Source organism: Macaca thibetana, chromosome 7 (assembly GCF_024542745.1).
Source record: "Macaca thibetana thibetana isolate TM-01 chromosome 7, ASM2454274v1, whole genome shotgun sequence".
Lineage (NCBI taxonomy): Eukaryota > Metazoa > Chordata > Mammalia > Primates > Cercopithecidae > Macaca > Macaca thibetana.
This window is the reverse complement of record NC_065584.1, coordinates 118069225-118087087: the sequence shown is the minus strand read 5'-3', so window position 1 is coordinate 118087087 and position 17863 is coordinate 118069225. Positions and strand designations below refer to the sequence as shown.

Genomic DNA, 17863 nt, shown 5'->3' with positions numbered 1-17863 from the left:
TAACTTGCCAGCAACCCTTGGACTAATCTCAGTTTTACCTTCTTTTGTACTTAGTCATATCCCCCAATTTTTTCCATCTTCCTGAATACTCTCTGGATATAGGGCTTAAAAATCTATTTTCTCCTCAAAAGTTGTAGAAGGATATCACTGTTTTAAAATTCTAATTTTCAGGCATCCTATTTTCTAAGTGATTTTGCATGACTATTCTCTGAAATTGATCTAAATCCACCACATCCTTTGATGACATTAAATCTTCCTGATATTGGTAACTCCACAGGTAGGTGCCTTGTAGAAGTGAATACTCTGGGGGGGATGGCAGGAGGACAGCTGAATCTCATGGCGGTAAGTGCCCCTCCTTTCATTTTTATTCCCAGACCAGCAGTATCAGCATTACCTGAAAACTTGCTAAAAATGCAAATGCTTGGGCCTCACCCTAGACTCATCGTATTAGAAACCCTAGAAGTGAGGCCCGGGCGTGGTGGCTCACGCCTGTAATCCCAGCACTTTGGGAAGCTGAGGCAGGTGGATCACTTGAGGTCAGGAGTTCGAGACCAGCCTGCCCAACATGGGAAAACCCCCATCTCTACTAAAAATACAAAAATTAGCTGGTCATGGTGGCACATGCCTGTAGTCCCAGCTACTTGGGAGGCTGAGGCATGAGAATCACTTGAACCTGGGAAGCAGAGGTTGCAGTAAGCTGAGACCACGCCACTGCACCCCAGCCTGCATGACAGAGCAAGACTCTGTCTCAAAGAAGAAACCCTAGGGGTGAAACCAAGCAAACTGTGTTTTATTAAGCCTTTTAAATGATTCTGATGCTTGCTCAAGAATCACTGGTCTGATACATTAGTGAAGAATTTCTTGAGTTACAGACTTTGAAATGAGTCTGAAGAGATTGATCAGAGGATTGTTTAGAATACTAAAGGAGGGTACATACTCATCATCCCTTTGCTAGATGTAAAATGAGAAAGTCTTTTGGATTGACTGGAAAAGATTATTTGCACTGTGCCAAATGCACGGGTATGCTGTTTTGTCAGGAATTACTCTTGAAGGCTTTACAAATGTTGTCAAGCTGTTTTTAGACTGGCAGTGGATCTAAATGGCAGCCCAAGAGACGGTAGAAGGTATGGAGACAGAATGGGGAAAGGAAGGATGTGAGCAAACATTGTCCTTCCCACGAGCCAGAACCATGAGCAGCTACATCCATGAGGACAGTACTGGGTGGGTAACCCCAGGCTTGGCTGGGAGAAAGAGATGCCAGAAAACATGTGTGAGCTCCACTCATTGGGTCACTGATGGAAGGTCACAGAGCCTGGGATGAAGCAACTGCAAGTATCTCCAACAATAAAACTAACAGTAGCTCGCTTAGTACTTACAGAATGCTCACTCTGTGACAGGCGTCATGCAAAGCAATCTAAATGAATTATCTCATGGGATCCTTGCAAGAACCCTGGGAAGGAGATGCAAAAATTACCTACATTTTGCATCTCCCTCCCAGGATGTATACATATATATGTATATGTATATACATAATCCAAAGATCTGATTTCAAAACAAAAACTACTTTCTTCACTGAAAGATTTATCTTTTCTTTTGAACACTTAGGGAGCAGTGGCCAACCCGCCCACAGGGTCTAAGTGAGCTGCTGAGCAGTAGGGAAAATGGAGACTCTTATTCTACAGATGTGCCTTCCTCATTTAGAAATTTCTCACCAGGATCTCGACTCTTCTTAAAGAAGCCCTTCCCACTGGGGTAAGGCTAACCCCAAGGTGGGTACTGTGAAGAATGAATACAACAAATCACAAAGGTGACTCACTCGCTCAGTCCCCTTCTCCAGGCTCCGTGGAGCTGGGGAGGCTTTGTGAGAGAGTCGTGCCACTGGCGAGGGGGTTTAGACACATTGGACGAAGAAGACTGGGGGCCAACTCTCATAAGTAGGGGCAGGTTGACCCTATTCTGTTGGTGTCTGATGGACAGGTAGTGACTTCTGGAAGGGTTGGCAGAAATCCTTGTGAGTGGTGTATCCTTGCTGAGGAGACAACTGAATCCCAACAGTGGTCTGGTCTTTGAATCAGTAATGGAGGCATTGGAGAGGGTGAAAGGAGAGAGGAAGCCCTGCCGCATGTGCAGTTTAGAAAGGGGTATTTTTTCCCACCCAAGAGAATTGGCACATATTCCTTAGCTTTCAGGACTAGGCCTGTCTCCTGCTATTGCAGTGGGTCTTTTCATCTTCCATAGCTCTGGAGGCTGCCCCAGACACCATAGACGTTTCGTGTGCCCTGTTCCATAGGTCTCAAGTTCTTGCATAGGAACTGGATGGAAGCTCCGGATGGGACCCTCACCTGCTCCTGTGGGGGTGAGCGGAACTCCTTGGTCTTCCGGGCAGTCAAGGCCGCAGACATGTTCAGGGCCTGCATGAGCTCATTGTAGCGGAACTTCTGATTTGCCTGCAGCTTGGAGACATAAATGTCACCAAATGCCACAATGGCCTCCACTCGGTGCTGCAGCTCACAGTCGCAGAGATAGCTGAGGAGCTCACACATCTGCAGTGAAAGTATTATGCATATAACACTTCGTGTACATTGGTGAGGCTGCTGGCATCCCCATTTTACAGACAGTAGCACTGAGACTTAGACAATTAAAGTAAATTGCCACACAGTGGTCATAGAACTGTTACTCAAATCTTCACCATTAAGGTGAAGGCAGTAACAGAAAACAGCTCACTAAAGACAGAGGAAATCTGCCTGTGGAGAGAGAAAATGCTATTTCTAAGAATGTATTTCCCAGGAAGCTCAGTAGAAAAACCAGCTCCAGATCATGCATGTGAGTGCTGCCTCCCTTCCTGAAATTTTCCAGTCCTGGAGGATGGAAAGTAGAGATGTTTGTCCTTGTCTCCATCTTCCACTGTTTTTTGCACTATTTTTCTGGGATGAGTTGTTTTGGATTGTTATTATTACTAAGCTTATCACTGTTAGAACATATTCAACACCAAGCACCATAATCATCAAGCACTCTTGGCCAGTCACTATGCCGAGCACTTGACATACCTCATCTCCTTTAACCCTCAGTGTGTTCCTGATATTTTTATCAAAGCAGAAGATCTATTAACCTGCCTCCACTTAACCACCTGCAGCTTACCTGCAGCTTGACGGACTCGGGTAATCGAGTCTGCAACAAGCCTTTGACAGGAGCCTCCTTGCCGGCCTTCTCCCCAGCCTCCACAGCCTTCTCCTCCACCTGGGTCACCTCCTCCTTTTCTGTTCCCTCCTCTGTGTCTGCGCTATGCTCCCCAAACACAGAGGGATCAATCAGGAGGAGGATCTGCCGAACATCGTCATCATCAAACACGCCCATGACCAGCAGGGTTCCAATGAGTTTCAGCACAGGCACAAACTGGAACTCCACAGACCCCCCTACGGGGTCTCGGATGTGGGCCCCGCTGCACTGCACCGCCTCTGTCAGCATACTCAGAGCCTTCGTCCTGAGACTCTCCAAGGGAATCTCAGGACTCTGTTTTTGGTGCTCCTCACCAGTCGCGACAAAGCAAGGGGTGGAGAACCTGAACCCGGGCTTGAGACATGTTCTCAGGCCCACCCCAGGCAGTCCATGCCTCTTGGACTCGTCCGGGAAGAGGCGGATGTTCCTGGTGGTGCTGGTAATGGGGATGATGTACTCGTTCTTCATCATCAGCTTCCTCTCCTTGGCGTTGGCCAGGTGGATGCTGATGAGCAGGTCATAGAAGCCAGCTCGAAGGAGGCCGGGGAGGTACTTGTTGTCAATGGCATAGAAGAGCTGGGAGAGGTCCACGTGGCTGCACAAGGCGTAGGCCACACGGCTGTTTCCCAGGGCGCACACCGCGCTGTAGAGCCTCAGCGTGTGGTAATGGAACCGCATCAGGTCCTCCTGCTCACAGAGCTCCAGGATATCCACACACCTGAGGACAGGACGAGCAATCAGCCACACCAAGGGGAGAAGAACCCACCAGAATCCAGCGATTTCACCCAGCCCAAAGGAGGCAGAGCGGGTGGAAGGATGGAGGGGTCTCTGCCACAGTTTCTCATATGGCTTATCATGCCTCTCTCAGCTCTGGTCCATATTCCAGTTCCTAATACTCCACCACATTTAGCTATAAGACTCTCAAAAGCCTGCAAGACGCTGGTTTACCAACTGTGAAAGTCCTCATTATTAGGAAAAAATCCAAAATTCCCAAACAAAACATTCACATATATGAGAGTGATGACTTGGTCGTCTTACTTGTAGGATCAAGCAGATCTTGCATTTCCCTGTGTAAAATCTCCTCAGAAAATGTAGATTATGCTTTCGGTCAGTCTACTGTCTACATCAGGGGTTCCCAGTCCCGGGGCCATGGACTGGGACCGGCAATAGATTCTCATAGGAGCGTAAACCCTATTGTGAACCGTGCATGTGAGGGATCTAGGCTGCACGCTCCTTATAAGAATCTACTGCCTGATGGTCTGAGGTGGAACAGTTTCATCCCGAAACCATCCCCACTGCCCCCTCCCCCAGTCTCACACACCACTGTCTGTGGAAAAACTGTCTTCCATGAAACCAGTCCCTGGTGCCAAAAAGGCTGGGGACCACTGATCTGGATCATTTGTATGTCCAGTCTATCACTATCCATGGGGTGTTCCTCCAACAACCAGAAAACAATCACACCTGCACTCTTGTCCCGAGAGGAAACACCTTCCAACCTAAAACCAGTTAACATAATCCAGCTGGCTTTCTCCTTGATTTAGAGCTTCCTCGTCTGTGTGGGTCCAGGGCCTGGGCTCTAATCTCCGCTTAGATTTTCCATTTAGTCTGATGCCTCATCATGGATTTGAAGACCCTGCAGAATTGACTGACTTGGCTGGGCTCCTGGTCTTTTCTGCCCCTTTCCTGCTGTGGCCTGCCTGCTGCCCGTGACCCAGTGGGACATCTAAATGGGACCTATGCAGGTGTCAAATACCTCCACCCTTTCCCATTACGCTGCTTTTTTATTCAAAGAGGTCAAGCAACAGCAATAACTATAACATTTATTCCTTACTACGTACAGAAACTGTACCAGATTATACCTATACAGTCTCATTTCTTTCCTCCCCGAAACCCTTTGGGCGGGCATTTCTCTCACTGTGTAGATGAAGAGAGCAACGTTCAGAGCCCACAAGTAATGTACCCAAGGCCACATAGCCAGAAAGCAGAGAGAGAGAGCAATGGGACTGAACCACAGCCGTAATGAACAGCACCTCTTAGCAAGGGGGGACCAGGAACCTGATTCCTGATTCTCTAAGTCAAGCTAGGATGCCTCGTTCTTGCCCTTCCTGTCATAAAAGATGCATATTTCAATGTAAACTGGTTTTTAATTAAAGGCATGGCGCTGTTCCTTGATCCCAGGCACTAGGAGCTGCAACAAAGGTCCTGTGGCAGCACCTCGTAGTGTGTTTCCTGCTGTTTCTGAGTAACGAAAGTGGGAAGGAATAGAAACTGAGGCACTGGGGAAATCAAGTCATACTGGGACTAAGCAGGATCCAATACAGATGCTCCTGGTTCCCTTCTGGGCTTGCCTGGCTCTGCCTCACCTGCCCCCAGGCCTGCCCCTTCCTTCACGGGCCCCTCTGGTACCTGTTCTCCTCGGGGATGTGGAGCGCCATCATCTGCAGGGGCTCCAAGCACTGCACCACCCAGCCGTGGCGCTCGCTCACACGCTCGCTCTCCACCTTCAGGAAGCTGTTGGGCATGCGGCTCCAGAGCACGGGCTGGATGGTTTGGACGTCCAGCCGAGGTGGACACTGTGGGACTGGGTTCTTCTCTTCACTCTTGAATATGGCCGCCGACAGGGGCATTGCGTTCTGGGGCACGTGGGAAAGGCATTGGAAAAGAAACACACAGTTGCTGGATGACGCACCCAGACACTTTAACCACTATGGTCAGTTAAATTAAAGAGGGACAGATGTATCCAGAGACCTCTAAGGGCTTTACTAGCATTAATTAGCACTTCAAATAATGGGTTATATGAGCGTTAATTGATTCTTTCAGCACCCAAAAGAGGCGGGAGAAGGGGAAGATAAGAATGCATATTCTATCATCTGAATTCCACAGGAAAGGGCAGGGCCCGGGGATTGGGGACTTATGGGAAGTGAGCGGGCTTCTCCTGTCTTCTGAGGCCTGGGATTTTCCCCCAATGGTTAGTTCTGCTTTCTCTTGTCATGGCCATTAGATGAGAGGACAAATAAATACCTTCAGCTTTCCAAGTTCGAACTGAAACAAGGAAGTACTTGTAGGCTGCAGGAAGACTGCTGGAAACACTTTGGTGTTGGGCTCCACCTGGAAATCAAAACAAATCGAAAGCTTTGCCTGGAGCTGGGCAAACATCACAGCCGGCTCACCCACTGAGTGTTTTGGTCAACAATCTCATTCCAATGACGGCTAGCTGTCTGGTCATTCTCCACTGCTCAGAAATTCATGGAGACTGGGTGTCAACCAGCAGAGATCGTCACAATTCCACACCTTAAACACTCTACTTGGGGCGGAATAATCTCAGGTCCTTTCACTTTTTCTCTCAGATACCTGTAGCCAGTAGCTTCCTCCAGTGCACAGCAGGATGGGTAGCTGTGAAGCTAACTCCCCACCAAAGGCATACCTGCTGTTGGTCACTGAACAATGTGACGTGCCTGCTCTTCATCGAGCCCAGAGACACGCGGCACATGGGTAGAACCATCATTCTCCACACCTGCCCACAGGAGATGATAACCGGGATAGGGTGGTGACTCAGGCAATCGACATTAGTCAAGCAAGCCCAGGGAGATTCCATGGTAGGGTTTCCCAACCTTGGCACTGCCGACATTTCAGGCCAGGTAGCTCTTTGTGGCGGGAGCCATCCCGTGCACTGTAGGATGTTGGCAGCATCCCTGCCGTCTGCCCACTGCCCATCAGCAGCGCTCTCTGCCCCACCACCATCATGACAACCAACAAGGTTCCCAACATTGCCGAATGTTCTGTGAAGGGCAAAAGCACCCCCGATTGAGAAACACTGCTCTACAGGCAAAGACTGCAAGGTCCCTCACTGGAATAACAAAAGGACACTGTCTCCCTCCCCAAATCTCTCACTCTCCCGGGGTTCCCCTGGACTCATCTCCACCCTCTCCACCCTCTTCTTACTCTCCAGCATTCCAGTTCTCATGCTGAAGGGTCTGGGATGCACCGATTGTGCTCCAGCTGCCACTTAGATGAAGCATTCGATTTATCAATGTACCACATCAGGAGCTCCAGATACTATTTGCTCCCTTTGATGGAGGAGCAGCCTCTGAATTCTCTACTACTAAAGTATTTTCAAGGGAGAGTCACTGGAGGACGATGGAAGACGACATAAAGTCTCCTCACACACTGGGACTTTAATTCCACCAACTGGAACCTTTTAGGTTGAAGCAAACGTAGCCGTTAGAAAATTCTTACAACTCTCCCATCTACAAATGAGGGGATGGCAGGTGTGCTGGACATACTCTAAGGTGACCCCAATGAGTCATCATTCCCCTAGAACTTGTGTCTCGCTTTCAGCAAATAGAATGGCAAAGGTGAAGGACCTGTCACTTCCTAGACTATTTTATTTAAAACTTCATCTTGGTGGATTGGAGAGACAGCTTCTCCAGATGACCTTGGAAATGTGGGCAGCTATACTGTTAAAAGGCTTATGAGAGAGCCACGGAACAAGGAATTCTTGGGGGTGGAAGGTAGGGAGAGTGGCCCCTGGATGCAGCCAGCATGAAAACAGGACCTCAGCTCTACAAATGCAAGCAACTGAATTCTGCCAACAAGCACATAAGCATGGAACAGGATACTGAGCTCTAGAAAAGAACGCAGCCTGGCTGACACCTTAACTGTATCCTTGTGAGACCCTGGGACTGAGGACCCAGCTACGCTGTGGCCAGACTACTGATCCACAGAAATCATGGGATAATCAATGTATGTTATTTTAAGCCGCTAAATTTGTAGTAATTTGTACTGTGACAACAGAGAATGAGTACAGTGAGTTTTCTTTTTGTCAAAGCAATTGTCATAGGCTTTCTTTAAATAATGAACTTCCTCAATGCATTTAGACATGAGATTTACAAAACCACACAATTTTATGGCTGTGACTTAGAACACTGCATGATTTAGTGCTATCATTTGTTCATGATGAAACAGGCTGGACTGGTTAAACCCCAGACTTTCACCCAGTACATGGTCCTTCTAGTACACAAAAGTGGCCTCACATTTCAGGTAAAAATATTTGGTTTATACTGGATGTTCCATGGATGATATGAAGAGATAAGTGCCAATAAAACCAAAATGTTGGAGTAGACTGCTAGTACTGTCTGGCTGTGCCTGAAATAAGCCTTGTTAAGGACAGTCAACAGATAATTATGTAGTATCTATTATATACTTGCTTTGTGCCAGACCCTGAGTTCACGGTAATGAGACATGAATAGGAAATTATGATCTGATGTTGTTCTGACTTTAGCTATAAGGCAGGAGTCGTCCCTGGGCTGGCTCCCAGATTTCTCAAATGTCCACTATGTGACATCTAGAACAACTTGTGGCCCTCAAGTCACTGCAAACTGAAGGGAGCAGAGCTCCTGTGGCTGAGAAAACTTCATCTGAACCAGCAGGAAGCCCATGTGTGCAAATAGGGAGAGAGAAATGCATTCAGTCGAAGGCTTCCTTGGCTGAGCTAAGTCACACCAGTATAGGGAGCCATAGCTTGAAGAGGGAGTTTTATTTTCAGGTCCCTCAGGACAGGTTCCTGAAAACTTCATAAACCGCCCAAACTCCAGGGCTCTCCTCAACCCTCCCTGCAGAAAGTAGGTGCTTTGAGAGCATGGAGGATGCCCTGGGATAGGTTTATTTTCCACCAGGCAGAGTGCACTCCCACATGATAAATAAAGGATATTTCTCTTCAGTCACTAAAAGAAGAAGAAATGCAAGTGTGGGCTCATGAGGGCGTAATGAGGATAAAAATGGGCAATTGGTGGTGTGGTAAGCAGGATTCTACAAGGCCCTCCGGGACCCCTGGTGTTACTCTTATGATCATGCTATGTTGTGTGGCAAAAGGCATTCTGCAGATGTAATGCAATTGTACTAACCAATTGCCCTCAAGACAGGGAGACCTTGTTGGCCTTTTCAAATTGCACGAGTCTTCTAAAAGCAGGAATTTTCCTGCTGGAGGAAGAAGGCAAAATCACAGAGAAAAACCGAATGTATCCTTGTTGGCTTTGAAATGGAGGGGGCCACATGTAAAGGAATGCGGGTATCCACTGGGAGCTGAGAGTGGCCCTGGCTGATAGCCAGCAAGGAAACAGGGGCCTCAGAATCTATGACCTAAGACCCATAACCTCAAAGAACTGCCAATACCTTGAATGAGCTCAGAAGTGGAGTCATCTTTGAGCCTCCAGACGAGCCTGGTTCAGGCCCAGGGCACACTTTGGCCTTCTGAGAACCTGAGCACCCAGTCAAGCCTGCAGAACCCTGAAATAATGTGTGTTGTTTGAAGTTGCTAAATTTTGTGGTCACTTCTCAGGAAGCAATAAAAAAACGCCTACAAGGGGATTTCCCAGCCGTGGGTCAGTCTGGCAACACATACTTGGTGAGCATTCACTAGGTGCCAGGTACTGTTTCATGCATGGGGAGGTGGCAGTGAGCATGGGAGAGGGTCTCTACCCTCAAGGAGCTTACCTTCTAAATGAGGAACTTACATGCCCATGGATTGTGCAACCAGCCCAGATTTAGCACTGCTGTGGTGTGCCGACACTTTCCCTTTTGTATCTGAGGCACTTTTCATCACTGGCTGATCTGTTTTGTCCTTACAATAATGGACATCCTTTTTCTAATCATGTGTGAAGGTCATGGCACAGGAACCGGCCTGAATTGAAAGCTAACGCCTCTTGTAAATCCGGATCACATAGCTGCCTCTGTCTCAGACTGGTGTGCCTGGAGTGGCAATCACTGAGAAGTATCTCTTGAAGGTAGATTTTCCTTTCTCAAATTCTCCACTGATTATATTAAGTGGGACAGAAAAATGTGTTCAAACTGCTTATCACTATTTAATGGGGAGGTCTAGAAACATTGTTTGAGAGACTCCTTCTCTCATTGTTTTGGTTTCGAGTCCTTTCTGAATCTGAAAGCCAGTGTATAAATATTGCTGGACTGTTCTTGAGATAATTGAAAAATGAAAATGGCTACAGCTATGGAATAACAACGATCCCACTGTCAGGGACCAGATGCATGGCAGGACACGTTAGTGTCTCGCCTGGAATGAGAAGGGGGCTGGCTGGGTGTGAGCCTCTCAGCTTTCTGGACAGAGTCCTGACACCGTCTGCTGTGTAGCAGCATCCTTTAGGGCAAGAGTCAGGACTGGGACCGCTGAGCAGGGCCATGAGGATTTCTATGCACGGGGTGGAGGAAGGCTCTCCAGGAGGTAGGTACCAGCACCCAGCCAAAAGAAGACAACTGACCAGCCTGTATCACCCAGGAGGATGGTGAAAGGTGGGCTAAAGCTGCCACAGTGTCCTCCTCTTCAACATCACGGGCTCTTTCCTGAAGCAGACAAGACACTGCTGCTGCAAATGCCATGTGAAAAAATTAATTAACTTTTTTGAACTTCCAAAGATCAGCTAGTCTTAAAAGTTATGAGACGCTTTAGCGTTCTCTGCAGCCTCAGGGAGGGCCCTTCAGTTACACTCATTTCTAAAGTTAATGGGAAAAAGCTAATGGATTCTGAAGGACAGCAGTAACGTATATAAAACACTTCTCAGGGGATTTGGGGGTGGAGGAGATAGAATCATGAAAAAGTACTGGAAGAATAATGCTTCACTTTCTGTCTCAAAGCCTGGCTTTGCGAGTGCATCTTTCTGGAAACAGTTGGTTGTGCCCCAGCGGCTGAAGCAAGCCTGCCAAGTGGTGACGATTCCACCTTCTCCCAGGAGGAGGAGGAGGTGCCGAGAGGGTCATGCGCTGCAGGAGGTGCTGGAGAGACAGCAGGCTGTTCCCCGCCCCCAGGAAGGGTTTGCTCCATCTGTTCTTAGTCAATGAACATTTCAGATGGGAGGTGGCTACTCTGTCTCCTCTCTACCTTACCTCATCTCTCCAACCACAGGCCAGAGAACTGGCTGCCAAGAGGCTTTTCAGCCTTGAGGCTGTAACCTGAGGCTGACTTAAGAATCAGGAGTTGTATCCATGTCCATCATAGCAGGATGTTTTTAATTTGCTATAGTTAGGTAAACCGGTGACCCTGAAAAACTGCTGGATTCCTTAAATACTGCATGCCGCTCTTCTGCTCAGAAACCTTCAATGGCTCCCCATTTCCTATCTATACCTCCCTAGTTTTCCAAATACATTTCTTACCAATAACTGTAAGAGCCCTATGCGATGTCCACTGATCCTTAAGCACACTTCATGCTTCCCTACCTCCATAATGCTTCTTGAGCTATGTATTCAACACTCTTCTCTTTCTACCCATGAAAATTCATTCATTCTTTAAGACAGGGTCTCACTCAGTCACTCAGGCTGGAGTGTAGTGGAACAACCACGGCTCACTGCAGCCTTGACCTCCCCAGATTCAAGTGATTCTCTTAGCCTCCTGAGTAGCTGGGACTACAGGTGTATGCCACCACACACAGCTAATTTTTGTAGTTTTTGTAAAGCCGAGGGTCCACCATGTTGCCCAGGCTGGTCTCAAACCCCTGAGCTCAAGTGATCTGTCTGCCTCGGCCTCCCCAAGATACTGAAACGACAAGTGTGAGCCTCCACGCCTGACCTATACAAATGCTTTTTCCTTTAAAAAAAAAATCAAGATTTCTCCTTAATGAACATGTTCCTGACTGCTTGTGATGGAATGAGCTCTTCCTTTTTTGAACTCGTATAGCGTTCTCTGTCTACAAATACTTGTGACTCTCCATTCTACCCTGGAGAGTCAAGAATGTTTAACACAGACATTAATTCCTTAACTTCCCATCTCCCATAGTATGCTCTGTGGAACTCTAGGTTCACAGAATATTACTGGTTCTTAAAGTTAATAAAGTGCTTTTCTGTGTTAGATAATTTGAGAATTGCTTGGTTAGACAGGTTTCTTTCTGAAGTACTTCTCAAATATTTCAGTGTGCTAACCTTCATTACAAAACTTCAAGAGGATTTGATTTGTGGCAGTTTCCCAAGCTCGCCTGGCCATCAAGAATGAAGAGATCAGGCTGCTTGTGGTTAATGACAAGTAAACCTACATGTGTATAATGGGTGGTTTTCCTGAGTAGCTCTATGGAAGTTCACAGTCCAGGAAATGAGGAAACACATTATTTATATAAATGTATTGTTTTTTTGAGATGGGAGTCTTGCTTTGTTGCCCAGGCTGGAGTGCAGTGGCGTGATCTCAGCTCACTGCAACCTCCACTTCCCAGGTTCAAGCAATTCCCCTGCCTCAGCCTCCCGAGTAGCTGGGACTACAGGCATGGGCCACCACGCTTGGCAAAGTTTTTGCACTTTTAGTAGAGACAGGGTTTCACTGTGTTAGCCAGGATGGGCTCAATCTCCTGACCTCATGATCCCCCCGCCTCGGGCTTCCAAAGTGCTGGGATTACAGGTGTGAGCCACCATGCCTGGCCTATAAATGTATTTTTAAAGCATCCTGTAAGGTAGTCATAGGGAATGTGGATAACCTTTTTGCAAAAGGGATACTTCCTGGCAAATTAATCCATTTTTATAGGTTTCTATTTTGAGTACAGAAGTTTCTTAAAGTAAGAAGTATTTCTGTTCACACTTTACATCTTGCATCTTGTATAGTGCAGGTAATAGGTAAGGCTGCACAAGAAATATTTATGAAATAAATGAAAAACCTTTTACAGCTTAACACCAAGGAAAAGCCTTTTCAACCTCTAGAAAGATGACCAGCATATTGGATCAACAATCACTATGGCAATCATAGTGATTGCCCAGCCCTGTTTTCTCTGCACACAATGAAGTAACTTTGTTTTTGTTTATTTGCTGTCCTAAGTGGCCCATGGCCCACACGGGCTCATCAGCTTGACACACTGTGACAGGAGTGCTGAGTACCGAGAACAAGGAACACAGTCACAAACACCAGGCCTGGGATAGCCCTGTTTCGGCCCCAGAAGCCGCCCTTACCTGGTAGCAGGTGCCCAGTTCTTTTCCATTGGCTGAGAAGGACAACATGCCCATTGCCAGATCCACAAGACAGCCGATCTCCAGGTCCACGTTGCTCCGATTTGATCTCTGGGAACTGGCCACTATGTCCCCGCCCCAGACCATGTAGCAGTTGCTGCGTTTCACACTAGGAGCCAAGACAAGAAAAGGCAGAGAATCTGGACTGGGGCAGTTTGTAATCAAGACTCAGGAATGAAATGAAAATGGCTACAGAAACTTTCCTAGGAAGCTTTCTGTTCAGCCCCAAATAATTTTTTTTTCTTACATGAGTTTATTTAGCTTCACCCCGCATTTACTCAGACACGAACCACTCAGTGTAGGGGTGTGGCAAGCTATTCAAGCTACCTCCTTCCAAAGAGCACAATGTTCAGAGAACTGTTTCCAGACTCAACGTCAACACACCTTTGTGAAACAGATCAGGGAATGGTAGCATCCCACCACAGAGACGGGAAATTGAGGCACGGGGTGAATGACCACCTTTGGCAAACTTACACGGGGATTTGGAATAAGAGGCAGAAACAAAAGTCTGGATTCAGAGTCCCAGTCTGGTAATCAGCACAAAGGGCAGTAAAACACTTGAAAACTCAGGCCCACATTCCTTAGGATGGCCAGCCTGGGCTCCCTACGAAGTCGTTTTTCTCTGACACCTTGCCACTACCTTGACTTATATGCCCCTGTCCTTCCCAGTGCCTTGGAGTTCTGCCTCCCGCACTACTGGCTAACCATCAACTTAGGTGCCTTGCTTAGCTTGCTGTCTACCAACCCCCAGAATACAAAACTCCATTACAGGTATTTACACTTAAAATCAAACTGTAATAATGAAAAAGTCCTTAAGGCTCCAAAGCCTGATTCCTTAATTGTAGGATTTCACATCCCAGATGAGCTGTGGAGATGTGCAGTGGCTGAGGTGATTCTCACAGCTCCCCACCGTGGGCAAGAGACGACGGATTCTTTCGCCTTCTAAACCCACACTGGTGTACGTCAGCTCAGGCACCTGGTCCCTCGAAGTGACATGACATGACTTTTCTCAAATCAAAGGGTGACGCTATACCTGATGCAAGAGCAGCCCCTTTAAACATCTTAGGGTCAGTGTGATGTGACTCAGCCTGGCTTCCTGTTGTGGTCCTCAGCATGGAGGGCAAAGCCACACAGGGGCAGAGACAGTACATCTGGCACCGTGGAGTGGGTAGGTCCTGGAATAGATTCTGTCAATTCTGAGAGTTGCTTCACCTCTCGGGATGATGTTCTCATTTGAAAAACCAAGGGTTCAATTAGGATTTGCCAAGGTTCCTTCTGCCTGTAGAAGTCTATCACTTTCCCCCTTGGTAAGCATGCATTAATTTCCTGTCCTCTCCTTTGGGGCAACAATGGGTCTGCTCACTTCCTGTGAAAGCCCTCATGCTCACTTCCTGTGAATGCCCTCAGGCAGAGGCCAGTGCCAATAGCCTCTTTCAAAGAGTTATAGCATTATTAGAGTTCCATAACTGCAGCCATGTTAGTACTACTTTTTAGTGATTAAGATGCTAGCCACACTGATGACTAATACGGAATTCAATTAATAATGTATTCAAGCTGTGGGAATATGAAGCGGTTGGCTTTGGTCATATATTAAAGACCTAAATTCAAAATGTCCTAAAGCATCTGTAAACGGATTTTGTATTTATTTCTTATTACGTAGGACAAAGAAGAAAGAATTATTGAATGTGTACCATATAGTATGTCTTCTCCTAGGTGCTAAAATGTTAGTTAAATTCCACAGTAAGTACGGCCACGGAGGCTCAGATAAATCAAGTAATCGATCTCGTATGGTAGAGCCAGGAAACTGGAATTACAAACTCAAATGAGGAGGACACTTCTGCCTTTTCTTCTGGCTGAAGAACAAAGCCTGGATTGGTCAATTACTTTAGAATCCTTTCCTTTCCAATCTAAACCAGATGTTGCTCATAGCATCTATTTTGGCTTTCATAACGATGGACATTCAATAATGGGAATAATAATTATACCCTTGAAAAACACGGGTTTGAATTGCATGGGTCCATTATACATGGGTACACTTAAGGTGAATTTTTTTCAAGCACACATGGATTGAAAATACAGTGTTCACAGGGTGCAAAACTCATGTATAGGGAAGGCTGACTTTTCCTATACCGGGGTTCAGTGCTGACTGCGGTCATTGAGTATGAGTGGATTTTGGTATAGGTGGAAGATGCTGGGGCAAATCTAGCTCAGATACCAAGGGATGACTGTAGTTGAAATTTATTGAGTGCCTGAGTTGAGGCACTGTCCTAAGAATTTTTCTATGAATTAACTTATTTAATCCTCACAATACTCCGTGATAACAGAAACTATTATCCTCATCTTATAGATGAGGAAATCAAGGCCCAAGGAGATTAAGTGACTGGTCCAATGTCATACCCCTACAAACCCAGGCAGTTTATTCTAAAGATAGCATTCTTTTTTTTTTTTTTTTTTTTTTTTGAGATAGGGTCCTGCTCTGTTGCCAGGATGGAGTGCAGTGGCACGATCTTGGCTCACCACAACATTCGCCTCCTGGGTTCAACCAATTCTCCTGCCTCAGCCTCCCGAGTAGCTGGGACTACAGGAATGTGCCACCACGTCCGGCTAATTTTCGTATTTTCACTAGAGACAGGGTTTCACTATGTTGGCCAGGATGGTCTCGATCTCCTGACCTCGTGATCTGCCCACCTTGGCCTCCCAAAGTGCTGTGATTACAGGCATGAGCCACCGTGCCCGGTCTAAGCCAGCACTCTTAACCAGCTGCTGGTCCCTCATGACACAGTGACTGTGACTCACCTCTGGCCATTAGTCTTTGGTGAGCCAATATTCTCTAAAGGGCACTGGTTGCAAGACGTTCCTGTCTTTGTAGGGAGCAAAGGCCAGCTTGAAAAACAACTTAACGACATCTCTACATATGGCTGTATAGGGAAAGATGCTCCTGTACCTCACGTAGGTGGGGAACAGAGGGAAACCACAAGCCACGGTCTCCTGAGTCACCTCTGGAGCACATCTGGCCAACAATCGCTTCTCCGGCAGCACCAGCAGACCAGTTGGAGTGTATGGTATGCCTAGAATGTGCTTGCCTCTAAAGTTTCCTAATTTCTATTTGGTGGTTATTATTCATGAAGTCTCAATGTCTCTTTGATTCCTTATGCTTTCAACCATTATAAGCTCTTGGGAGGAGGAATTCTGAGTGTATCAGTTAGTGTGTGATGTGCTGTATCTTTTTATTTCTTCTGAATCAACTTCTCTCAAGCACCCAGAGATTTTCTGTCTTGTTCTGATGTTGTAGAAATTGGGACTTGCCCAGAGGTCCTGGAAAAAACTCGGAGAGAGATCACGTACCCCATTGTCTGTCTATATTTTCCATCCCTGGGTCACAGTTTATATACATGATGAAATTCTTCTCTATTTTCACTAGCACTTTTTCTCACTGTCATAGTACTGGTTTGTTATTTGAAGCCTGTACTTCATTTTCTCCTTTTAAGAGAGGCTGAGATGTTTCCTTCTTTGGGTGTGGGACAGAAGAAAAAGACTGGGGGGAGGGACTGAGAAGCCTGATGGCTAACCCTGCCACTTGGAAGCCCCCTTACCTTTCGTGTACCCGGCCTCTTTCATCCCCTAGGGTGACAGTCACTGTGCAGTTTTTATTCAGGTCAAACTTTTCACTGTACAAGTGATAGTCTGGAGTCACCCATCCGACCCAGACGCAGGATGGATCTTGTCCAGCAAAGATGCGGATGGCATAGTAGCACTGCTGTGGAGAGAATGCAGATGGGAGTCAATGGCCCCCATCCAGTTGAGGAGAGGGGGCTCAAGAGGCAGAAATAACACAGCAGCTCACTTGGCCCTTTTTTTTTCTTTTCTGGAAAAGTGCACACTAGTAGAGGTAGACTACATGCTAGATCTGGAAGGAAGGCTGAATAGGGATTCTGGCTTCCTAATTTTTCCTTTCTATTTTGCTGTAGCATCTGGCAAAGCAAATGCTTAAGCTAATCTACCACCCTTTGCCCAGAAGACGCTGGTGCTGAAATCAGGAGATGCTGTGGATGGAAGCAGTGGCAGCTGCTCAGAATGGCAGCAGAGAGCCCTAACCCTCCCCTGGGCACCAGGGCAGATCTGGGCTGCAGGAGAGAGCGGGCACAGTCCCTGCCCTCAGAGAGAGAGTGGTCAAGGCTCAGAGCGTTCCTGTTACACTTTCTCCTTCTACAAGGAGGTCCAGTGCTTTTTTCTGGAAAATCTTGAAAGAGGTTGCTTAACAAAGAGTTCATGTCATGGCCAAATGTGCTTTATGTAGCTGTCACACTCCACTACAGGCAGTATTGAGAAGTACTGCAGTTTTTGGCAGGGCTCACACAGTTCATGGGGTTATCACTGTATTACAACAATAGCTACAGCACTGAGGCAGGTGACTACCTCATCATTTTCCTTATGAAACTGAGTAGATTCATTCTTAATGAAGTGGCTCTTACTTGTAGTCTGTCAAATTTTCTTGACCGGAAGAAAAAAGGGTCAGCTAAACAAACCTGGGTTTGAATCTTGACACTGCCAGGTATTCATCAAGTGACTTTGGACAAACCATTTGTCCTCTCTGTGCATAATATTATGCATAATATTATCCATTTCAGGGCTTGATTAATTTTAAATGAATTAAATGGAG

At 46.8% G+C, this 17863-nt stretch overlaps 1 protein-coding gene across 1 annotated transcript in view; it reads right to left on the bottom strand.

The window, feature by feature from the left end:
- The window catches only part of RYR3 (ryanodine receptor 3), a 566751-nt gene that overhangs the window by 199668 nt on the left and 349220 nt on the right, over positions 1-17863 (bottom strand). Inside the window, exons 31-36 of the mRNA XM_050797588.1 lie at positions 16797-16960; positions 13147-13312; positions 6238-6324; positions 5623-5849; positions 3139-3934; positions 2343-2543 (exon numbers count right to left, since the gene is read on the bottom strand). Coding sequence (XP_050653545.1) covers positions 2343-2543; positions 3139-3934; positions 5623-5849; positions 6238-6324; positions 13147-13312; positions 16797-16960 — 1641 coding nt within the window. The remainder of the gene's footprint in view (positions 1-2342; positions 2544-3138; positions 3935-5622; positions 5850-6237; positions 6325-13146; positions 13313-16796; positions 16961-17863) is intronic.